The sequence below is a fragment of the Plectropomus leopardus genome, chromosome 1, assembly GCF_026936395.1.
Source record: "Plectropomus leopardus strain MGB_pleo_1.0 chromosome 1, ASM2693639v1, whole genome shotgun sequence".
NCBI lineage: Eukaryota > Metazoa > Chordata > Actinopteri > Perciformes > Serranidae > Plectropomus > Plectropomus leopardus.
This window is the reverse complement of record NC_142176.1, coordinates 5,248,776-5,274,571: the sequence shown is the minus strand read 5'-3', so window position 1 is coordinate 5,274,571 and position 25,796 is coordinate 5,248,776. Positions and strand designations below refer to the sequence as shown.

Sequence of the window (25,796 nt, the reverse complement as noted above, 5' to 3'; positions counted from 1 at the left end):
GCATAATGAGGGAATTATTATTATTATTATTTCAGACACACAACAAAAACAAAACAAAAACAATAAAAAACAATTAGAGACTAATTTAGAACACTGGACACAAAGTATAAACTACTATAAAGTGTCACAAAGCTGTCCAGCAGTCGGAGGCACACCAGGCTCTCTCTCACCTGACACTGAAGCTCAGTGGTTGCCAGTGTCTCTCGCTAAGTTGAAACTTTCGGCGATCAGGATCCCATCTCTCCCTCACCTCCCTAATCCTCCCTCCCATGAAGCTCTGGAGTTCAAAGTGTCGGCATGGTATTAAACAAGCTCAGAAAGTGCCTTCTATATAATGCTGAGCATCTAAAAGGTCCAAGATATTCTTCTCAAAGCTGATAGACAGCTGGATGTTGAACATCTGGCCAAAAACTCAAATCTAAGGCAATGCTTGTGTGGCCTATGTGCCAACATACTATAGACTATTTTTGAGTTTGTTTTTTGGTCACAAATTGCTTAATGCACCAAAGAAATGTCACCAACTCTTGGGGGAACATTCCTGGTCCACAGAGGATGAATTCTAATGACTTTGACGATCCTCTGACCTTTCCTCTTGCACCACTGTGATGGTGATATTTTAGTGTTTTCAGCAAAATGGCTCTGACACCAACTGCCTTGGAATTTGGTTCAGACATGCATGATTGCCACAGGGTGAACTGTAATTACTTTGGAGATCCCCTGAGTTTTCCTCTAGCGCTTAGTCTTACGCCTGAAACACACTGCCTGCTTGAGCGTTTGAGCGAACTTGTTGGGTTTTTTTTTTTCGGCACCCGTGTTAACAAGTTAGAGCAGCCACAACGTCTGAATATACAGCGCTTGTCAGGAGCGTCTAAGCTACTTCTCAGATGCGGCACATCTAGAGAAACAATTCCAATGTACAGCGCACGGTTGTCAGCAGAAATACTGTGAAAATGTTGTTTTAATAATTATATACATTCTATAACCTTTTATCACAGTTTCAATGTCTTTATCTATCACAGAGATTAGGAAATACATTTGTTTTGCTCAACCTTTCCTGATTCCGTTTCAAAATAAAAGTCCTTTGGACAGAATCCCATCAGTAGTTGACATAAGGCATTTAATTTTGAAACATTTGCAGGAATGTGTTGTTGAAAACGTAGGAGCTGCATGACTTCATAAATGAGTGGAATATGTGCTTATATATGTTGAAATGCAGTACTCATAGCAGCAGATAATAAAGTGAAATCAAATCAAAATCATCATCAAGTAAAAATCTTAATCCGTCCAAATACCTGCATGATATGTTCACAAATTTGACTCAGGAAATGAGGAGAGTAACAATGAATAATTAACCAGGATAAAGGAAAACGGCAATCAGAATAAGTGTAAAAACAGAAACTGTGGATTTATAATTCTCTTAATTATGTATTTAAATTCACATGAAAGACAAAAGAAAGTATTTCAACACTTACTTGAGGTCATTCTTTTTTTTTTTTTGTTTTGCAGGTAATTTTCTTAACTTTTTGATAATTTAATGCAATTTCTTTGACATTTCTTGGCAGATTGCTCATGTTTCAAAAGTTTAAACTAACCGTGTGGCAACATTAAAACCTACTGAACTATATGGTAGACATTGTATCTTCGGAACAACTTGTTAGCGATTCAATTTTGAGCATGTTTGCTTTCAGCTCAAAGCCCCGCTGTGCTTTAGTGCATCCTCACAGAGCTCCTTTTGTGGCTGCAGACTCTTGGTCTTGTTTGACAGAATAAACTCCCCATTGTTTGGACACTAGCTGTTTTGCAACAATGTGTTCTGTCATAAAACTTAAATTTAAACTGTTTTGGTCTCCTCAAATGTGCCACAATTTGCACTTCACTGCAAATGTAAACAAACTGGAACAATATGATCGTCGTAGCCGCTCCTTAAGCTCCAGGATCCTGTCTTGAATGTATGTTGTGTTTTTCCACATCTCATTACACCTCCATATTTTGTGCGCTTCCCAGCCGTGCAGCATCTCCATTTATAGTTTGAATTGTTTGTACCTGCTGTCGTCATTTACTGCCGGTTATTGACGCTTTTCAGCTCTGTTTTCCTTTTTCTTCTTTTGCTTCTTCGATGCTGTATGACTCTCCCCATCACATTATTCAAATTTGAATATTACATTTGTTTTTCTCTTTAACCTGAGGGTTGGCGTTGGCATTCACAAGCCTCTTTGGTGCATGCAATACAAATACAGACATAGCAATAGCTCTTAGAAATGCAAACATCTTGTTTTTATGTTTCATAAAAGTGATTTTTGGGATCAGATAATTGCTGGACATTTATCCTTTAGTCTATTTGTATCAAGCCATATTCCTTAACAGTTGTGTTGTCATTGAACTGCTTTGTTTTCCATGAATATATTATAGTTATTTAATAGTTTCCAGTGAGCAAAATGTAGTTATAACCCTAAGTTTTTCTTTCACTGAAATTCCCCATTCTTAAACATCTGAATTATTATATATATGCAGGACTCGAGGAATAGGTATATGCCCAAAATGTTCTCTTTGCAATTAAACATAATTTTTAAAAAAGGTGCAGCAGCAGTCCAGGCACAGAACCAAATATGAACAATGAAATCTGCTTTTTGCTTTCTCCACATCATCCTCCCTGCCACTTCCCAGAAACACAGTGCAGAATGAGATTTTTTTTAAAAAAGGGAAAATCTGTGTGTACCTGCAGATCACGTCGGGCTCCGTGCGCCTGGTGCTCCAGGAGAGCAAGGCATTAGTGAGTGAATGGAAAGAGCCACAGGGCAGGAACATCAGCGTGGCTGCCTGCAACCACACTCAGGTGGTGCTCGCCGTGGGACGAGCCCTTTACTACCTGCAGATCCTGGCTGGAGAGCTCAAACAGATCAGGTGAGACACAGATACAGACACAGAGGGACGGGCCCATTGTCAGTTTACTGACATTTTCAGGCAGTGCACTGTAAAAATCTAACAAGCTGATCTTATTTTACAAAAAGAAATAGAATTAGGAAACAGATTGCCTTGAAAAAGGCAGGCAAATATAACAATTAGTAGGGCTGGCCTGAATACTCGAATAAAATGAGTATTTGGTACAGATAATAAATCTCATTCGTGAAATTTGAGCCAAACGAATTTTTGTGTAAAACGTTTGCAGTATTCTAGCGTTGATCAATATGTCAGTAGCTGCTGCTCTTTTCGCTGATACGAACAAAATCTACTCCTGCCTCTGACTGCTCGTGGTGCTACTGTAAACAAGCAATGCACATAAATATTTTTTGTCATTATTAGAAATTGCAGTGTTAATTGCTATTGTGCTCTGTTTTGTTCAGTTCTGGGCTGGAGCCTGATTAAAAACCCGAATTTGTACTGTTAAATTTGCCTACATTGTTATTATATTAAATTCTGGCTACTTTGAGTGGCTCCTCAACATGTCCAGGACCATTTATCCAAGTAACAGTTCCAGTTATCAGTTCCACAGATAAAATCCTAATTAAGGAATAAATCCACAATATATATCTATATATATGTATATTTTAATTCAAGTTTTTATTGGAGTCAGAACAGTACACATCATACAGCACAGCATACTGACATTTTCTTCCTTTTTTTGTTTTTGTTTTGGATGACACAATTCAAGAAAAAAAATACAAAGTCTGTGTTGCAAAATCATTCGTGTAAGCGACCACAACAATAGTAGTTGTTGAGAAGCAACATAAGGAAAGAAGCGAAGAGAACAAAGTAACAACAAAAAGCAAACCAACAAAAAAAACTAACTAACAGTTAATAAAAACAGAAACAACATCAATATATATATATTTTTAACTAAATCATACATTACAAGCTAAGGGCTGGCGTGTTTCCCTGCACCACTTCAAAATTGTGCATATTTAAGTGTTTTCTGCAAGCGTCACCACAGTCTGAGTCAGATCTTTGATCCTTCGCCCTCTCGACCAAATATGGTCAATTCTGGCTCCAACAAACCAAGATGGCGACGGCAGAAATGCCAAACTGGGGGCTCACAAAATGGCACAAACCAATGACTGTTGCGATCACGGTTGCTACGTCCATTATTAAGTGGTTAAATAGGACTGACTTGGTTTACGTAAGTCGCCAGCACTTAATGAGAACAAATTAATTTCACTCGTCAATTTTAAGTCGCAACAACTTCAAAACATTAAGTTAATACAAATAGATGTATGTAAACTTAATCAGATATAAAGTAAACTTAAAACTAATAGTTGTTTTTACGTAATTTTTTCAGACTTTCCTGGATTTTATTTTTAAGTGAGATCAGCTGATCACGGTCATGTTTTAAGCATTTTGAATCATACACAGAGCTTCATGTTTGGCAAATCTACAAATTACAATTAAATCTATATCACTGAATTCAGGATTTCTAGAGGGTCTTGGTGTGACATTACAAAAATCAATCATCATGTGCTTTAAAGGAATCATTTTAAATACGCTTATTTACTTTCTTTAAAAGAGTTTGATAAGAAGATTGAGATCAACAGCCGGGCACCGTATATAGCCTACATATTTACCGTTCAGACATCAGAGTGGCATCAACCCTCTTATGTAACTCCTGACAGCAGAGTGAATAAGCCTATTCCCCAAAATGTCAAACAATTCATATAAACCCCTCCATGTCTGTCTGTGAATTTGATGGCGAGACGCCTCCAAACTGGGTCAGCTTGCAAGTTCAGAAAAGCTTAGGAGTGATAAAAAACTTGAGTTATATCCTGGCTGTGATCTTAATAAAGATGCCCTTTTGTGTGTCACTTAGCTGAGTCATTTAATTTTGAGGTAACAAAGTCGACTGCAGAGACTCGTCATCAGTCAAACTTATTTTTGTTAACAAATTAATTTGAGTGAAAGAATTAATTAATTTAGAAGTTAATATAATGCAACAGCGGGGAAGATTTGTACATATATATATATCTGGGATACACAATCCCCAACACAGCTGTTTTTTGAAAGTTTAATTAATCAAACAGTGATTGTTATTTCCCAAGAGTTCAACAACTTTGACTCACAGTTGTGATGTTATTATCCTGCTACTATCTCACCTTCATTTCGGTTTCTTCTTTCTTGATCTGTGGGAAAGTTTCAGATGAGGGATTTGCATCTCATTTTAAAGTGAATGCTGCAGCAGAACTGAGAAGTCTTACATTTTATTATATTTCTTGCTGCTGCGGTTTACCCTCGTGGCTGCCTCTGTGCCACTATTGCAATAAAAGTGCTTTGAGCCAATATTTTTTATAGTAGTTTAAAAACAAGCGGAGGATACACAAAAATGTATTTATTTTTTATCCAGAGAAAGACACACAGCTTGTAAAAATGGCCAGCAGGCCCGCTTGAAGCACAAAGTGTTTGTTTTGCAGCCTTGAGAGTGTTCGTAACTGATGAAACAACGAAAGAGACGGAGTGAAGAGTCTCACCAGAGCTGTGAAATAATGTTTGGCCTACATCAATACGCTGCTGGTTTGCTGTGTGAGTCCCAAAATTCTGCAAATACTGGATAGCCATAGCTGGATAGAAGGTGTTTACATGGCTTGAATACTCTTCAGTGAGGCAATTATAATGTAAGCGCCCAACACACTACACAGTGATTATCCCTATATTATATTTGCATTATTGAGTAGCTTCGTTTAATTACAACACGGGAGTTTGGGCCTTTTTAACATTAATTTCATGCTCATTGGCATTATAGCTCTTTTTGTCATAATCCTTTCATGCATTAATTATTGAATCAAAAGTTAATCATTTTTCATGTTATAGGTTTTAATTTTGAATAAGTGAAAAATCCATTTTTTTCCCAATATATATTATTTTAAAGCAATTTACATATTCGTCCCCAATATAAATAGTGACTCAGTGGAGCTCAATATGGAAAACATGTTTTAAAATGTTTTTTAAGAGCTTGTGGTTTACATACACATAAGAACATTTCATTGCAACAAGAGAAAGGACTTTTGAAAAACATATTTTTATTTAATTTTATTTTATTATTATTATTTTATTGATTAAAAAATAGCTTGGCCATAAAAGCAGACAATTTTTTCGTGATCATGTTATTCACCTTCTTCCATAAAAAAAAGTATTTATTTAAAACTTCACACTGACAGTGAGGCCTCGTTGGTATCTATTTTTTCCCACCTTTATATTCTCCTGAATTTTCACTGGAATATTCGGTAAATGGGGGTTTTTGTGTGTGGTATTGGACAGAACTTCTTAAAAGTATTATTACTGATTATTGTTTAAATACCTGGCTGGCACATTAGGATATTTTTAAAAATGAAATTTTACCTTTTATAGTGAATGGTTGTTTGGTATGATATTAATGCTCTGAATGTCATATACGGCACCTTTAAGGATCTTTAAGTTTCACACAATATGCAAACATTTGTCCACAAATTGTTCATCGTTCTTGGATCTTCCCTCAGACGACAGAGCGTAAACGAGGAAGAGCAAAAATCTGATGTTAGTGTGTAATGAGCAAAAACTCCACCTGACCTTTGAGTCAAAAATCTCGCCGCCTCTCCACACGTTGCATGAGACTCCACTTTATATGAAATTAAGGGTTGTCTGGCAACTAAAGTGTGAACTCACAGCTCAGCTCACCAGATGACAATTTGCATTTCACATGAGAGGGAAAAGAAAAATTAGTTGAACTAATTCTGTTAAAATTTGTCATACACATTCACATAACGTGCAGGGAAGCCTGCTACTGTTTTTCTCACATCCTCCTTGTCTTCCTTAGTACCACAGAGATGGAGCACGAGGTGGCCTGCCTGGACATCACGCCTCTCGGGGAGGGTGGCGGTGAGTCACCACTCTGCGCTGTGGGACTCTGGACCGACATTTCGGCTCGTGTGCTCAAGCTTCCCTGCTTCACAGCCCTGCACAAGGAAATGCTGGGCGGAGGTGAGAAAATTGAAAAGCAGGGTGCAACTGAGGGGAGAACAGGAAAGCTGTTACTGTGGAGAGAGACAGGTAGATGCAGCTAACCTCAAGTCACGTGAGTTTTTTCTCTGAAGCTCAATCGCACACACAATGTCTGGGTGGACTTCACAGTTTCATAATAGAGATGATTGTTAACCTAACACAGGCTCTATCAGAAAGAGGGAGAAAATCTCCACGTATAGAGGGGAAAATAAAAATAAAAATGCAGGAGGGTGCAACTTTTTTGTCGTTCATTGCTATTATCCTCTCTGCAGCCGCCGTGTGAATACAGGCCAGGTGAACATTTTGCTACGTTATTAAAGTGTACTTTTAAATCCTCACTCAGCCTCGACAAACTGTAAGTTTGAGAAAGCACAAAGTGTCACAGCTCAGTCTGTGTGAATAATGTGAATGTCTGTGAAAAAAGTTGAGTCCTTGATGAAAGGAGTGCAAAAAACTCAACTGTGAACTTTTCAAATGAAACAAAAAAGGCCAGAAACAAACATTTTCACCTCATTTTTGCCCATGTAGACGAAACCGGCGACCAATTTGTGTGCTCTGCCATTTAGTTATTCACCATTACTGCTGCCTGCTGACAGTAACAGTTACAGATTAAATATTAAATAACGTTATAACATTAAGGTGACAGCAGCATGGGGAGTTGGATTGACTGCTTTAGGCAGTGGCCTCCAGTTACTGATGAATATACTTTATATCGATGGTGACCTAAACATTGTTTGAATTTACATATTACATATAATCAAATCATGAAATGCTGTAATGAATGTTAATTAAGTTACTGTACTAGTTAACATTAGACATTAACATTGATTTGGAATTGCATTTATTCATCGCAGACAAGTTATATTAAATGAAAAAATACAAATTCACGTTGTTTTATAGGTTAGTCCTTTCTGTTAATATTCTTGATCCACTTCTGGGGAACATTTTGGTCCTCTGCACGTCCAGGGAGTCTGTGTAGACTGAGAGGTCTCAGACAGGGACACTCTTCATGAAGTAAAGGTGTTTGTATTTCACTTTCAGTTTATTTCCAAAGTTGAAGTTTGCCACTACTGTTTGAGCAGCCGAGGACTGCACAGGTTCTTCCCGAACTCCGAGACATAATTTTTACAAGTAACGTTACACAGAAAGCAAAGGTTAAAGTAGAAAATTGCACACTTCTCAGTACAGCTTGCTTTTAAACGCTGCACCACAGTGATGGCGGCTTCTTTACCTCTGATAATCTCCTGGATTCAAATATTAATTTGCTATTTACACTTATTTCAGTTTTTTTTTATTGTAAATTATGAAAAGATTATGACTTTAAGTAAACAAAAAAAGATTCAGTAACACTGACTGTTTCATTTTCTGTCAGTGATGTTTGTGTTTGTGCACAAAAATCTGGAGCCGGCAGCCATTTAACTTAAAGGGAACCTGCATTTTTTCAAACTGAACCATTTTTTCTGTTTTTGTGTTTAAATTACGAATTGATACAACATTTTTTAAAATTGGTCCATCATTGAGAGAGTTCCCTCTAGCTACAGCAGCAGAAAAGCTTGCAATGTAATCACTACGGGCAATTATGCATTGTCAGTTTACGCCCATCAAAAATGCTTGTTTTTGGCAGCTGACAGGGTTAGGTTGTTATTCTAAGTGTCAGACAACATTATAGAAGAGACCCCACAGAGAAATGAAAGGCTTTTTCTTACTTTTGCTGGTCTGATTGGTATTGTGAAGTTAAAAGAGTGTAGTTATACGCACGTCACGTAGGTGCAAGGCTATCAAAAAACAATTTACGTGAGAAAAATGGTGGAGCCTGAACACTTACTCCATGCCACACAAGTCTACTGAAGACAACTTTTCGATCCTGCTTCGATCTCCGTCGGGTCAAAACATTTTCTGACTACTTCTTATTTCTTTCTGAACAGTTTCTTTAACCCTTTGGAAACTGAGCAGGTGCGATTTCTTTCAAAAACATGGGACAAACACAACGAGCAATGACAAAAAACAATCAGCAATAAATTAGTAAAAAGTTCTAGAAAATTATCTGAAAATTATAAAAGAAAAAATCAAGAAAGTGCTTACAAATTAAAACGATTCTGTAACATAATTTTAAATATGTAGTTATGATCTTTATAAATATATTTTTTGCTAGCTTTTTTTTTCAGATTTTTTTTTGGGGGGCTTTTTGCCTTTATTTGATAGGACAGCTTAAGTGTGAAAGTGGAAGAGGGAGAGAGAGGATGACGTGCAGAAAAGGGCCGAGGCCAGAATTGAACTTGTGGCCGCTGCAGCGAGGACGTAGCGTCTGTGCATGATCCGCCCACTCTACCAACTAAGCTACTGGGCGCCCCTTCCCTATCTTTTTAAATACTTTTTTCTTAATTTACTCAATTTTTTTCAACTTGTAGACCATTTCTCACCAAGTTGCTGATTGCCTCTTTTGTTTTTTAAAGAAATGGCACTTACTTTGCTTAGAGGTCAAAGTTTAAATCTTGTGAAAGGCCCCTAAAAGCAGTAAAAGAAAAGTGATGTAGCTCCAGGTTGCAGAGGATTAGCGAGTTTAAGGAATGGTTTTTTTATAGTGTAGTAGTAGCTATAATGGAGTATCGTCAGCTTCATTAATAGATGTAAATGGTCTCTTCCATTAAGTGCTTCATTTTTTAGTGGATACTTGAACATTAACTCTGCTGCCAACCTGAATGCATTTAGTGCAGCATTTAGACGCTTGAGGAGAATTTAAACTTGGAATGTTTCAAATATGCAGGAGAGGACTTTTGGTTAAACTTATCAAAAAGTCAGCAGTCACTGGAGACAAAGTTTCACAACATGGTGAACTGGCAGAGGCAAGACTCTTACTTTCCAATTAGACTGCTTCACCCATGAAAAATATTTCCACAGTCTTTACCACAGTGTCACACTTTATTTTTCCAAGTTTGTGTGACTGACAGCTGCTCGATGAACAAACTCTGCAAACAGTGCTCTGTGGCTGACTCCTCTAACAAGGACTGCAAACTGGAGTTTTTAAAAAAACAGAAACCTTTAAATTGAAAGTTAATGTGCTGTTTTAATTGTTGATATTTTAACAACATTGCACAGTCGCACTTAAGCTTTCTCAACATGAATTATATTTACATAGATTTTTTTTCTGAAACACAGCCCTGCGTTTGTGTTTTTGGCTTGTTTACTTAAAATAATTGATGTACATTACCATGGAAACATGAGACCATTCAAGTAGCCACATTTGGCAGACTTTTTTTTAAACATTGCTGCTTGGTGAGTCCGCCAACGAGCATTTAATCAGAGCCAGCGCCGCTCTGATATAAATTGGCCTGCAGTCAGAGAAACTGATGTTTGGTAAACGGAAAAGACAGAAGACTTTATATTTCTCCGGCAGCATTCAGATGTTTCTTTTTTTTTCCCTAAAAAAGTTAGCAGCCAGTTTGGCCGATAACTATTATTGATCTTTCTGACAAAGACATTCTTGCTGACATTTATCACTATGGTGTTCATCCATGAGCCTGTGACTCCAAGAGGATGGGAAAAATAAATCATCTGACTGTGTTTGTCCTCAGAAATCATCCCTCGCTCCATCCTAATGACCACCTTTGAAGGCAGCTACTACCTGCTCTGTGCGCTGGGAGACGGAGCGCTCTTCTACTTTGGTCTGGACCTGCAGACTGGTAGGTCTTTCACATCAAACATTACAAGAATGGTTACACGAGAGCTTCTTAAACGTCTCAGACTGATAAAAACCTCCAGGCAGGGCCACCGGCAGCTGTCTGAAAACACTTTAAGAATATTATTTCATGGAGAATTGCACAAATCCCAGCACTATATTTGGATTTAAGGGGGGAAAAACTTTGCAGAAAACTTGTTTGCAAACAGTTGCTTATATGCACATCCAGCTGTTACAAAGCAGCATTATCATTCATTTTGTGTCTTTTTTATTTATTTATTTATTTTTTTGTCTCATAGTCCCTGGTCAAAATGAAAGCAGCACCTGATGTAGTTTTATTCCCAAGGATAGAGTCAAGATCAGAAAACACTTATGTTTTCTCTGTTATAGCTCAGTAGTGCCTTTTATGAGACTCTTTTCAGAGAACATTTCTGATGTTTTATGGTAAAATTTGCAAATTATCTATTATCTAATTAAGTATATGCCAATTTGCATACATTTGTAGAGCAGAAATCTGAAGATTGGATTAAGTCAGGTTCAAAATTCACATTTATTCACACATTTGATGTGCTGATGTGTTCTGTGTATGCATCTGCTCTATTTATGATTATTCTGACTATTTATTATATTTTGATTATTTGTTTGTTATTTTGTCATGTTAAGGAGAGAATTACGGTTCGAATTTGAATAGATTGTAAACTCTAGGAGAGGTTTTGGGTTTCTTAACCTCTTCTGCACAGTTCTTATGTTTGTTATTATCAAGTCTTGTGTGCTAATAAATGAAATCAAAAGTTAATATTTGTGCAAAAATTCTCCCTAACCTCAAGTAATTGGTGTCAGGTCTTTTTTTCAGTTTTAGTTTAGTCTTGAATTTCACTCTGTTATTGAGAAAGTGTTAAAAGTCTTAAATTCCACTTTCTGTAAGCTGTAGGAACCGTGTGTACTCAGAGCCCCCCTAAAATCAGAATATAACAGTGGAGAAACACACAGGGCTCACTGAATGCTTTATCAGCATAAAAAGGTGAAGACTTTTCTGCACACAAGGACAAACTTTATTGTCGAAATCCGCTCGATTAGTAACTTCCCCAAAGATCGGTACACCCACCTCTTAAACTTGTGTTTCCTTCCCTCCCTCAGGCGCCCTGAGCGAGCGTAAGAAGGTCACGCTCGGCACCCAGCCCACTGTGCTGAGGACATTCAGATCCCTGTCCACTTCCAACGTCTTCGCCTGCTCCGACCGACCCACTGTCATCTACTCCTCCAACCACAAGCTGGTCTTCTCCAACGTCAACCTCAAGGAGGTCAATTACATGTGCCCACTCAACTCCGAGGGCTACCCCGACAGGTCAGCGCGCAGCTCTCACTTCTCATCACTCTGCAGTTTTGTTGGAGACTCTTGTTGTTTTCCTCCTCTGTTTGCTTTGAAGAGTTTCTGTTGTTTTGATCCTCGAGCAGACGCGGTGAGCTCAGACGTGTTCTCTGCTGACTACAGAAACGCATCCAGTCAAACTTTGTTTTGATTTGTGAGAAGTGGGTGTATTTCTTCTTATTTTTTCCCTCTTTACTAATGGTGCATCATGCTTTTTTTTTTAACTTTAGCCTGGCTCTGGCCAACAACAGCACTCTGACCATCGGTACTATCGACGAGATTCAGAAACTCCACATTCGCACTGTTCCCCTCTACGAGTCTCCCAGGTCAGTCCCATCGTCAAATATTGAGCTAGTGTTGAACTTTTTTTGCTCCGTGTTTGCTCTGATTCAAGAGATATTTTCCTGTTGTTGTTGTTGTATTTAATACATGTGCTGAAAACGTTTTTTCCTTTTTCCTGTTCCTTTTCCTTCTTTCTGTGCTTAACCATTTAAGTGACAGCTGTGAATCAAGGTTTTTAACCCTTAGGGCCCGCTTTAATATTACACTCACACTTGAATCACTCTTCACACAAAATGTGCTTTTCAGAATCAAGCTTTAAAAAAAAATCAGCCCTAATCATAAATATCAAATATTCATTATTTGTTTGAATTTTGACACTTTAAATGACAGTTATCAGGTGAAAAAAAGCAAAAATGACAAATTCAAAGACAAAAGCCCAGAATGACACCCAGAAATAATACAGTGCTTGTTTTTATGCTTTTAATGTCTGTGGGATCAAAAATTGCAGTTTGAATACATTTCAAAGATGCATTTTTTGCTCTTAATATAATGAATGTAACAGTTTAGTTTCCACAGTGTATTTTAGACTTATTGTAGGAGCTGAGTTGGAAATTCCAAGATTAAACAAGAATAAACAATCTTGCCAAAATGTATGCAATATGCATGAACACAGCCAAAATCATCAAAAAAAGAAGAAGAATGAAAGCGCTAAGATACGCCAAACAGTCCCTACGGATTAAATTAATTATTAAAAGGTTGACGGTTGTATTTTCCAGTCAGAAACAGAAAGTCTCTCACAGAACCTTCTTTTGTTCACTTTACCTCTGTGTGCTCTTTTCATGTTTACCAGCGTCTTCGGTTTGATTTTCTCTCACTCCCTTCGTCTCTCTCCCTCTCTTTCTACGCCCCACCAGGCGGATCTGTTACCAGGAAGTTTCCCAGTGTTTCGGGGTTCTCTCCAGCAGGGTGGAGATTCAGGATGTGAGCGGCACCACATCTGTTGTGCGCCCCAGCGCGAGCACTCAGGTACTGTAGCTGCATGTTATGTTCGGCTAATAAACACCCAAGGGCTTGTTTGTTTTGCACTCTTATCTAACCAGACGTGCTGACTAAGAATATTATTTATAATGTGAGACGGGGAGCTTGTCAGGTCAACAAATGTCTTGTCCTGTTAGTCACCTAACAGGTCTGCTGGAGCTGGATTTTCTGAACCAGGTTTTGAATCCTAATTCTGTTGAGTTGTGATCGATCATTTACTTTAAGTCTGAGAATTGCAATCTCAGGTTGACTGAAGCTTTTACCTGCACATTTTTTTTCTATTTGTAATTGATAATTGTCTGCTCAAAATGTAATTTGTAAAAAAAAAAAAAAAAGAAGAAAGAAACGATAATCAAAGTTCTACAACATAGTTTCTTTTTTTGTTTGTTTTTTGTTTGTTTGTTTCGACACTACCGCAGAGACGTGCAGTTAGTAAGAATGAAGCTGTTTCACTCTCCTGGGATACCGGCAACCTCGGCCAATGTTATAGCTTTTCAGAGGCTGCAGCAGCCAGAGTGTATTTACTGGTACGATATGAAACTAGAAGACTTGAGGAATACATTGGTACGAGAAGGGGGTTAAATGACACTCCAAATTTAGGCTACAGTTTGGCGAAAAATTGCCAGGGCCATTTTCACAGGGGTCATTTGACCTCTCATCGAGCCCTGCTCAGAGTTGCTGCAGATCCTTAAAAAGTCTCAAAAGGCACTGAATTTATTAATCTAAAATTAAAGCCTTAAATGTTATTAAAATATCTTTTAAAATAAATAAATAAATAAAATTAAGTCTTTTAAAATGCTGAGACATGGATATGGATTTCATGATTTCTTTTCCTATGTTGTTGCACTGTAAAATCTCAAAATAATTGATAATATCTGTTTTTAAATTTCCTGAAAACCTCTCACATTATCAGTACCAGCAGCACTTATTCAGCAAAAACTGGCTGTTTAACCAACATTTTCGATGTATGATTTAAAAATACCAAGTAATGCATACAAGGCTAGGGGCGTTTTTAAGTGAAATTTTTTTTCAAAGTTGCCATGACGGGAATAAACAGTGGAATCCCATTTTTTTCCTTCAGTTTTGGTTGATGTAAAATTTAAATTTAATTCAAAGTGGCATTTAAAAGTTTGACTTGCCTCAGGCTGTAGGAACCCTGCCGCTAGTCCCCCTGCAGGTTTTCCTCATGCAACACAAATGTTGTTTTCATCTGTTACATTTGGATATTTCTGCTCACTAGGGGCCCTAAACATTGTTGACATTGCATAAATTGAGAATGACTGGAAAGCCGAGACTTATGTTGATCCATTGAGCCCAACCTTTACCCCCATTGTAGCTATTTCAAGACCTTTTTAAAAAAAAATGGACCTTACTGTATAACATGACCTGTAAAGACATTTAGGATAATCATAGCCTCATTAAATTTCACAATCACAAACTAGAGATGTTGGGAATTCAAACGATGTCTCTCTTTCATAGGTACATTGGCAATAAGGGGTTTTCTCCACATTTTAAAAACAAATGTTTGCAAATCTATCGCTTAAAAATGCAGTTCTTACAGAAATCTTTCATTGATATGAAATGACAGCATAGCCTTTTTTTGAGCAAAAAATCTGTGTAACAAATGTTAATAACCAAAAAAATGCTGCAACGGCTTTATAATAATAATTATAATAATGTAACCTGTATCAGTTTCAAATTAAAAGCCCTTCATCATTTTGGTAGAGAGCATCCCTTTCAATATGAAACATTTGCAGGAACTAAATGAGTGTAGGAATGGCCATCATTTATGACACACAGCGCTGAGCTGTATCTAAATTAATCCTCTGGTTCACAGCTTTCGGATGATGTATATCACTTCTACATGGTGTTTACTGTTGACCTGCTGTCTCTCTTTAAAAATTCGTCTCCTCTAAAAAAGAAAAATAATGGGTCTATTGTTGGGAGGGGAGGAGTGGAAGAAGTTCAGTGCACTCTAAATTTAGCTGTCGTACGAGTTCAAATCAAGTTCAAATTACATTAAACACAACAATTCTTTTGTTTGATTTGTTGTCAAAGAAAACTGACAGTGATATTTGGCCTGCCAAAAAAGAAAAGTAGGATCGACATTTAAAAGAGATTTGCTCTTGAAGAGCTAATCAAAAAGTCCTTGCAGCCAGATTTACAGTGGCAGCTTGTGCGATGTCCACTCAGTTTGGCTTTATAGCCTCCCCAGGGGAATGTGTGTGTGTGTACTTTATTTGTGTTTGTATTTATTGCTGCAGCAGCACAACTTTGTGGAAACAGAAGCAGAGCCAGAGCCTCTCACACGTGATGACAAGAAAGATGTTTACCTGATTTTAAACGCCGCACATCTGGCGCTACAGATGGCGCCGACCGGGCTGTTGAGCTCCTGCAGAAATAGAGATTTGAATTGCTTTATAGCTGTTATTAGGTTTATCTTGTGTCTACCTCTCGACCTGTCCTGCCTCATAAATGTACGTCTTTGCAGGCTCTCTCCAGCAGCGTGAGCTCCAGCAAGCTCTTCCCCAGCAGCACTTCTCCCCACGAGACCTCCTTCGGCGAAGAGGTGGAGGTTCACAGTCTGCTCGTCGTGGATCAGCACACCTTTGAAGGTGAGACAGCCGGATGTGCATTTCCATTTGATCTCACAAAGCAGGTGCTCTCATATGGAGCTTCTGATGGTAAAACATTGTGCTCAGCTCAGGGAATAACCGGGTCAAAAAACTCCTCCGCAGCCTCGTCCCAACTCTTATTCATCAAGCCTTCTGATGCTCACATCTCATCTGAACCTTATAAAAACGTTTGTTTGTGTGGCTCTGCTTAAATTGATCTAAAATAAGAACAATAATACCGAGAGCATTCTTTTTTTTGTTGCAGAAAGCTAAAACTTCTGTTTTTCCTGTCATCATGTCATTACCTAATGTTTTCTTACTCTGTGCCGTGCAAATGTAGAAATTTGCAGCAATTAGGTCAGTTTATATCGATCTAAAATGAAAACCATAATAGCTCCAGCATTCATTCTTTTGCAGCAGAAAGCAAAAGCATCTGTGGCTCCTACTGAAATTATAGAGCTACGTTACCTGTGTGCAAAAATGTGCTGTGGCAAAGAATGAATGATGAATCCATCACAGCGCCTTTGTACTCTGCTTATAAAAATGAGCAAATCTCAAAAACTAAATAATGTACATATTTCAAACAACTTGAAGAATGTTTAAGAAATGTTTAGGTTATTTTTCTACTTTTAGAAGTCTTTATGTCTGTTACTTTGTAAAATCTGATAAAAAAAAAATGCAATTTTTAAAAATATAACACATATTAATACTATTATCGCAGCGATGCATGATATTTTACTTTATGCCAATATCCGATATGCCAATATATGAAACCTCTGATTTTGCTGATAACAGAGACTGTTATCGATATATTTTCCTTTTTTTTCCCAACCTAATTTAAGTGATCGAGTCTCTTTTGTTGTGTAATTAACATCATATTATGCATACTCTTATCACAAAGCAGATGGAGACATAAAATACAATGCTTTTCAGTGTCTGTAATGTTTAATTCATCATGCAAAATAAGAAGAATACTTCAACTTAAGGTTGATGTTTAAGGTTGATGACATTTTTGATTCGTCAATTAAAAAAAAAAAAAATTGGTTTGTCACATCGTCAGAAATCAGCATGTTGGCCGATTCAGATATTTTATTTTGAAGCCTATATTTCCTGATACTGATGCGCATATTAATGTACATCCCTATTTTATCAATTATTGTGTTTTTTGGCTTAAAAAAAACGAGAGAAGTATGAAGCATCTGGATATACTCCAAGAATGACATCACAGTGTCATCCTTAATTTAATCTCACATTCTAGTTATTTTTTTATTTCAAGTTGCTAAGAAAGGTGCTCCATTAAAGATGTTTTTGCCGTAGCTCATATGGTCTAACTTAATAACTGAACATTATAGGCGTCATGCGGATCGTTTCCACGTTGAAGCCACTTGAATGTGGCAGTTTTTTCTCCCCGTTCTGCTTTGCATTGCAAATTTCGCTACGCCAAGCCTTCCCTTTACATATCCAAGAGTTACCACACCCGCATATATTAGGGTTTTAGATGTAAATGAGGAGCTTGTACAGCACGTTGGGTCTGCAGCTGACTTCAATTTATCAGTGTACGATCGGATAAACGCTCGTTGTGATGTTGTGAGATCTTCATCAATCAGACGTTGAGACGCTGTTATGCAGTAGCGGGATGTCTGGGACGTGCACTGAAGATGCACATATAACTGCACAGGTACTCTGCTATTAAGAAGAAATATGGGGCTCATATACATATTGTCATCAGTTATTCAGTTTCTGCTGCACCACTGAAGTCTGCACTTATTATTTCTAATAAGGTTTGCCTGTAATGAGCGCCGCTCTCTCAGTCACACACCACTTAAATGCGTTGTGTACTTTATCTGCGGTATAATCAACATTAGCTGTGTCAAATTTGTCTTAATGGATGCATAATTATCTGCATGTCTTGATGTTATTAAACTTGTGATCCCTTACTGTACCTTTCCCCCCAGTTCCAGGTTTTTTTTGCAGGTAACTCTGTATTAGCATTCAAGGTTGAACCCCAAGTACTAGGAATAATAAAAGAGCAAAATTGGTGATAAAAAATTAAAAACATTCTTCTCTGACAGATGCAATCAATCTAACTAGAGTGAGAGTGAGTGAGGGATGGGGGGTTTCCAGGTGAATTGCTTCATGAATTTAATTTTTTTTTCCTTAGCAGCAGTTTGCTGAGTTTGAGTCGCAGCTTTCATAATTGATCACTCATTCAATTTGTGGTCTGATTGATAAGAGCTGATCGGATCAGATGGATTAGAGGAGCAGCTGCTGCAGAGGCGAGGGAAAGCAAACATTTTGACCGACTGCAGGATTGGGGTTGCCATAGGAACACAGTCTGAATTTTTGTGCAGAATAATAATATATAATAAGCCATGTATACATATCTCATCTATATGTGCCCATATGTTTTTAAGATTTTTGTGCCATTGATACTCTAGAATGAAAGTTAACCTTTTGTCTAACCCTCCCTTCCTCTCCGCACACTGGCTGGCTTAAAATGAACTGTGATATCAAAAGTCGAAGGAAATAAATACTTGCAGTCGTATAATATATATATATATATATATTATATCTTTGAGCCATTTCTGAGCGTTTTTTTGTCTTGCTGTTGGGGGGTGTACTTTGTTTGTATCAGTGTTTGGGTGGGCGGTATGGGTGAGGTGGTATCTGCATGAATCCCAGGACCAAAGGTATGCCAGCAAAATATTGCATTTTAACGAGATGATTATTGGCTTTCACTTCACCTGTCAGTGGTTTTATGCTCTGGCTGGTGTATTCTGCTGCTCTCACTCTCAGTTTCTTAAGCCATTTGTGTGTCTTTCTCCTTCAGTCCTCCATGCCCATCAGTTCCTCCCCAGTGAGTACGCCCTCAGCATGGTGTCTTGTCGTCTGGGAAAAGACCCATCAGTGTATTTTATCGTCGGCACCGCCATGGTGTACCCAGAGGAGGCCGAACCCAAGCAGGGACGCATCATTGTCTTCCACTACACTGACGGTCAGTGGCTCTTCTATCGCTTTCTCTGTTTCCAAAAAACAAACACAAACCCACTTTTCTTGTCTTGTTTGTCAACCTTATCCTGTTTGTGTCCTCATCCGTTTCGCTCTCTTTATCCTTCACCCGGTTTAATTTTCTCCTCCCCGCCCTCTGTCCTGTTTTTCTACTCACGGACACTTTGTCCTGTTTCCCTCCTCACTTAATCATTTTCTTATCTCTTCTTATCAGACTTCTCTGCTCTCACCACCACTGATTCCCCCTCATTTTCTTTCATCCGCTGTCCCTCTCAAGGTGCATCGCTCGCCTTTCATTTATCCTCCTTTTAGCTTTTCATTCTAGCGTCGTCCTTATTCTGAACGCCTCGCCCTCTCTTTTTCACTCTTTCCCACATATCTCTCTCAGAGTTGTCGAGCCGTTTGTATCCTCCGCTTCACTAAGATCTTGTAGGTGCTAATTTAGGTTGGCATTGAGCGTGTAACACTTTCAATGTTAACTTCAGTCTGACTGACAGACATTGTGCTCTTTATGCAGGTAAGCTGCAAACCGTGGCTGAGAAGGAGGTGAAAGGAGCCGTCTATTCTATGGTGGAGTTCAATGGCAAACTGCTGGCCAGCATCAATAGCACAGTAAGTGGTGCTTGATGGATGTTGAACTTTTCAGCAAGACATACAAAGCGCTTAACTTTTCCTTCGCCGAACTGCACTTAAGTTCATGTTCAATTCGTTTGGAGACTTGAAGGAAATGTGGCATTGACATAAAATTTACATCAAGATCTACTTTAAAATAAGTTAATCTGTTAGTTTTTGAGGTTTTATTTTTATCTCAGACTCAATGACAAAAAGTCTAAAGATGTCAGTTAACACTACAATCTTTAGTCTCAGCTCTTAAATATAAATATTATTGTTGTGTGGAGGCTCGGGGAAGTCTACGCTGTAGTCTACATAAGTATACACTACACTAGATAGATAGATAGATAGATAGATAGATAGATAGATAGATAGATAGATAGATAGATAGATAGATAGATAGATAGATAGATAGATAGATAGATAGATAGGTACTTTATTGATCACGAGGGAAATTTAAGTAACCAGCAGCATATTAAACATACAGAATAGCATTGCTACTTGTGTGATGATGTGTCTGCAATTAAACCGCTAAAACACCAGTAGGAGGTGGGGCTTTTACGTAGCTGTGTTGAGTGTCTGTGAAGTCCCAAAAAGTCACATAAATCATGGCTTAATAGTGACAACCAGTGTCTGAAATGTCCTCTTTTAATAACCAGCCAAGGTGGCCTTTTTGTTTTACATAATAATAATAATAATAATAATAATAATAATAATAATAATAATAATAATAAAACAATAATAATCCTTGTGCTTGCAGATTAACAGATTTACAGAATAAAAATAAAAGTAGATTGGTTATTACTGATGCAGTTTGAGTTAGATTTAGTGCATTGACTTAGGCAACTTTTAAAATAGCCAAAATGTGACATAATGACAAATATCAGTTCATCCAATTTGCATAAATCACATCAGTTTAAGCTCATACACCGAAACATACCGGCACAAGTGGAAATCGACCCATCTCTAACACTGGGAAACGAGTAGACATACATACACACAAGCAGAGACAGAAGATTAGCTCCATGTGTGGTTAGAAAAGAGCAAAGGTGCAGAATTGCATTTCAGTTTACTTTGCCTCCTCTAGCGCTTGTTAAAAAAATGAGATTTCTGTTATCACGGAAAAAGTAAAGTACAGAAAAAGGTACTGTTGGGATGCAGGCACCAAAACCAGTACCAGTATGAGTTCAAATTTGAATAATGCCCAACCCAATTCGATACTAAACCATAGTAGTTGCAGTCGAGGTTCATTTCAAACAAACAGGTTTTCTTTTAGTTTCTAAATCACAAAACAGCCACAATTGTTCACTATGTTCAGTTGAATACTTTGTTGCAGCTCCAATGTTTTTCTCACCAGCAGGTCGGCCTCTGGATGACTTGTGTGTTTTGACTTTAAGCTCATGATCTGTTCAGGAAGAAAAGTGCCTCCTCAGTCATTTTAAAGTGAAATATCTAAATAGATTTCTCCCATATGCATCGCTCTGTGAAATCGCTTGACATACATTGTGAAAAAAAACACACACCCCCCCACTGTCCTGTAATACCACGCTCATCCACACTGAGCTATAGAGCTATAGATAGATTAAAAGGATTAAACGCCTGAAAAGGAAGCTTTATCTTAAGATATCGAGAATCAAATAGCAATGGGTTGCAGATTTCTGGAGCTCATCACACAGCACAATCATTCCCTTCCTACCACTTCCTTTTTAAAACATTTTCTCTATTGAATTGGACTTGAAATAAATCATTTCAGTTTAAATTACTTAATCGTAAAATGGCTGTTTGTGAGTTAACCTTGCATTTCTGGGTGCAGCTCAACGGGTCATTAAGGACTAATTCATCATTTTCCCCTTTGACAGCAGCCGCAGCAGAATATAATACAACATAGTGACAAGATCTGACATTAGCTGCTTGTGAAATGCCCTCTTAAATTACCTTTTTAATAATTTCATCAACTGGGCACAGCACACTGATACATTGTTCTCTTTCTTTTTGACATTTTCTTGGCTGAAAATGTTTAACTCTTCATCATTGTCACTTGCAAAAACTTCTTATTTATGTAAGTACGCCTTCATGTAAAGGTTTGGAAATGTTGGGGGGAGAGTAATGATAATGTAACAAGGTGAGACATCAGTTTAGTGTCATGTTATTAAATATATTTGGTATGCAGACCACATGTAAATATATAATAAAAAGGAATAGATATACAACCTGTCCTTATAACATTTAATCAGTAGTGCTGACTAGTCGCCATGTAGATTTCATCGATAGAAAATGACATTTCAACATGTCAAAATGTCATTTTGATAAGTACGTAAAAATAGGGTCAAATAGTAGCATTAATCAGTCCTTCCAAGATTTTTCTGGGTGTGTGGGGATTGTTGCAGCCTGAAATGTCTGATTTCATAGCAGCTTTTCTGAAAAATTGCAAGCAAGCAAAACTTTATTTATAAAGCACATTTCATTCCAGGTGGAGGCATAATGTAATTTACAAAGTGCGAGGTACAATTTGCAGGCACAAAACAAACCCTTCAACTGACCATAAAAGCAAATCTATTAAAAATACAAATAAAAAGTCATAATATAGTAATCAAGATTAGGAGAAGAATTTAAAGAAATTAAATTAATTAATACTTAATAAAAAGAGGATAATTCATAGAAATTAAAATAAAATAAAGAACTAAAAAAAACTAAAATTGGATAAATAGACTAATAAAAGATGATAATAAAACCAACCAATAAAACAGTGAAAGTGAAAACAAATCCAAGGTAAAACCAATAAAGGAAATAAAATTAAATTAGATAATAGCTAAAATAGCCAAGTGACTTGACAGATCAGCTTTTTGCCACTAATCAGCTGTTTTGCCTCCCGTTGGCTGTTAATGCGGTTTGAGGCAGAGCTGAAAGACTGTCCCTGTGTCCCTCCTACTGCTGTCTCCGACCGATCAGCAGAAGCTTATAGAAAAGAATAGATGACTTTATTATCATTGAACAGGTGTACAAGGAAATTGAAGTGCAACTCCTCTCAGTGTTACAAAGTTAAACAAAACAACCTGATGTCATCATATTTTGCCGCTTGGTCAGAGGCCCCACAGCAGCAGAGAGAGAGAGGGGCTGAGCGAATCAATACGCTGTTCGCAGCTCTAAAATAAAATGAATTTTTATTATTTTTAAATAGTTAGCTATTCAGTTAAGTTGAGGTGATTGGACTAAAATTGCAAGGTTGTGCAGAATTCACAGTGATTGACTGAATTTTCATTTAACATTGTAAGATTCTGGGCGGACTGATTTATACTCTCAATATTCTGAAAGTCCAGCTGAAATTAATTGTGTTTTTTATGCTTTGTGGTGCTTTGTGTTCTCCTCTAGTCTTAGCAACCGGTCAAAGCGCTTTACAAAACACAAGAACCATTCACCCAGTCTCACACACATTTATGCTCTTGTGGACGAGGCTAACATACAAAGTGCCACCTGCTCATCCGATAAACATTCACACACAGTCACACACCGATGGAAAAGCCAGTGGGAGCAATTAGGGGTTTAGTATTTTGCCCGAGGACACTCAATAAGCAGACCGGACGAGCCAGGGATTGAACCAGTGACCTTCCAATTAGTAGACATCCTTTTTTTTCATTTAATAAAAAACACTATTCAGAATACATTTTAAAAACACATTGACATTATTTATGGTGAGCAAAAATCAATAAGCAGGTGTTTTTTTCCTGAGGATAAGGTTTCCTGCTGATGCAATAAAATAAACCTAAGTAATAAATAAGATCACTGGTCACTGACTGAAGGACACTGATACGTTTATTGATAGAAACAGTCGGTGAAATTCGGAGGTGGATTTGTCCCTCATGTATATTAAAAAAAACCCATTTATTTTGTAAAACATCTTTCGTGCCAAGATTCAGCCCAAAGTGTTACACATAAATGGATTAAAATGAAGAAACAAAGTTAAGCCGAATATTAGAACAAAGAAAAACTGAATACAAAAGTGAGCAGGAAAACATTAAAGTGATTTAAAAAAAAATGGAGGAAAAAGTGATAAGAAAATCGAATAAATATGTGAAAGCCATGTGAAGAAAGTATAATGCTACGTTACATTAAATAAAATGCCACATTAAAATCATTTCGCATTTGATTTCTATAAAAAACGACAACTGAGCATCTTGTTCTAAGACAGAGTGGAAGATGCACTTTTTCTTCTTTTATGTACTTTAAAGCACATTTGCACCAAATCTTTGATGTCGCACTTCCTTCGAGGAGGTGTTTTCACTCATCACTCTGACATTGAGTGAAGAAACACTCCTTCATCAGCTACTCACCTCAAAAACATTTTAAAAAAAACATGTAAGAATGTGCAAAATAGTGAATGAAATTAGCTTTTCACTGATCGTGTGACAGCTGATAGCTTACACTCTTTTTACTCGCACATGCATAAAATTCAAAAAGTGAAAATAAGAAATATGTTGGGGAGGTCAAAAAGCCTCAGGCCTCTAAAAATGGACCTCCCTTCAACTAATGGAGCAAAACAGGGTCGGTGCATCAGAGGATCAACAAATGTTCTTTATTTTCTTTTTCTGGTGTGTTTGTTTGTTCCATTCACTGTCCTCTCTCTAAATTTAGAGGTTTTTGCAGATCTGTAAAAGCAGAAATTTTCTTGATTTCTTTTTTGTCTCAGCCGCAGTTTGTGGAGTTTGAGTCAGGGGGTGGTAATTCATCAGTTGATTCAATAAGAGCTGATCAAATCAAATTGATGGATGAGAAGATTAGCTGCTGCTATAGAGGCAGTGAATGAATGCAAACCTCTAAATCTGAGTGCTGTCAACGTTTTTTTTTTTTTTTTTACTGCTCTGTCTGTGCCCAGAGTGCGCTCTATGCTCCGACAGTGTGGTGCAATGAAAGAGCAAAAGGTAACAGCTCTACAAATGAACGGTCCAGCCCTGAAAAATGAAAATTGAAATGTAGTGTGAGATGATTTCATTGTGACGGGTCAACGCAAATAATGAATGTTTGGGAAAGCCTGAACTAAAATAATATAATTCAGAAAAGCAACAAACAAATGTTTTATTCCAGTAATTGAAGGTGGAAACCATTTTTTAATGGAAGTGTGTGTAAAAAAGTTTCCCTTTCTATATTATAGACGAGCAAATGTACATAGTATCGTTAATTTTCATATCACTTTATAACTTGAAATCGGTATACTGCTGCACTGTTTATATTCATTTACGTATAAACACAAATATCTGATGAATATTATCTACTGATAGAAACTTCAGAGACCTTTTTAGAGTTTAACAAAGTTGCTGTGAATCAGCACCCACTGAGGCACATTATATTCATTTTTTCTGCAGCTAATTAAAGATCCTCTACTTTTGGACAATTACTCATCTCGACTGTTTGTTTCAGGTCCGTTTGTACGAGTGGACGGCTGAGAAGGAGCTGAGGACCGAGTGTAACCACTACAACAATATCATGGCTCTCTACTTGAAGACAAAAGGAGACTTCATCCTGGTGGGCGACCTGATGAGGTCCGTCCTGCTGCTGGCGTACAAACCCATGGAGGGCAACTTTGAAGAGGTGAGAAAAATAACACAAGAACTCTAAAGGGCAAACGAGCCGAGGACTGAATGTGGTCGCTCCGCTTTCAGCCAAGACTGCTGGTTTGGAAAATAAGTGGTAGCTTTTTCATTTTTTGAAATACTCTGACACCATCACACATCAAACAAATATTTGGTCGATGTCTGTTTATCCGCACTTGCACGTTTCAGCTTCTCTTTGGTGTATAAATGGGTCTCTTCTCTCTCTTCCAAGCATCGCGGCTGACATACCTCACAGCCTTTTGATGCGCCGAGTGTTCAAATTGATTTGTGGCAGAAAGATGAAGAGATTTGAGGACGAGTCACGCACGCTGTTGTGTAGGCATGCTGTGGTGCAGTGCTCGGTGAAATAAGCGTGAGAGACTTGGAAAAGGACTTGAATTTATTCAGAGGCAGATCATCCCGCAGAAAGGCCCAAAATTTTAGATAGAAAGGAGGAATTTGTGACTTTTGAAAAAACTGTTTCAACATTTCAAATAATTCTTTCATCGAAGGACATATAATCGATATTTTTATATTAGAGTGTGAGTTCGGTATTTTTCATCACAGACCCTATTTTCCCAAGTTTTTATTTCTAAGTGACAAAATGGAGCAATAGTTTTTTAAATTGGTCCAGAATTGGGGAAGTGGGG

General features: G+C 37.6%; 1 protein-coding gene across 1 annotated transcript in view; it reads left to right on the top strand.

The window, feature by feature from the left end:
• Window positions 1-25,796, top strand: part of ddb1 (damage-specific DNA binding protein 1) — a 68,903-nt gene that overhangs the window by 28,176 nt on the left and 14,931 nt on the right. The window contains exons 13-22 of the mRNA XM_042490512.2: window positions 2,723-2,901; window positions 6,776-6,939; window positions 10,533-10,640; window positions 11,774-11,981; window positions 12,236-12,331; window positions 13,202-13,313; window positions 15,817-15,940; window positions 18,771-18,935; window positions 19,467-19,561; window positions 24,974-25,144. Of these exons, the coding sequence (XP_042346446.2) occupies window positions 2,723-2,901; window positions 6,776-6,939; window positions 10,533-10,640; window positions 11,774-11,981; window positions 12,236-12,331; window positions 13,202-13,313; window positions 15,817-15,940; window positions 18,771-18,935; window positions 19,467-19,561; window positions 24,974-25,144 (1,422 nt within the window). The remainder of the gene's footprint in view (window positions 1-2,722; window positions 2,902-6,775; window positions 6,940-10,532; window positions 10,641-11,773; window positions 11,982-12,235; window positions 12,332-13,201; window positions 13,314-15,816; window positions 15,941-18,770; window positions 18,936-19,466; window positions 19,562-24,973; window positions 25,145-25,796) is intronic.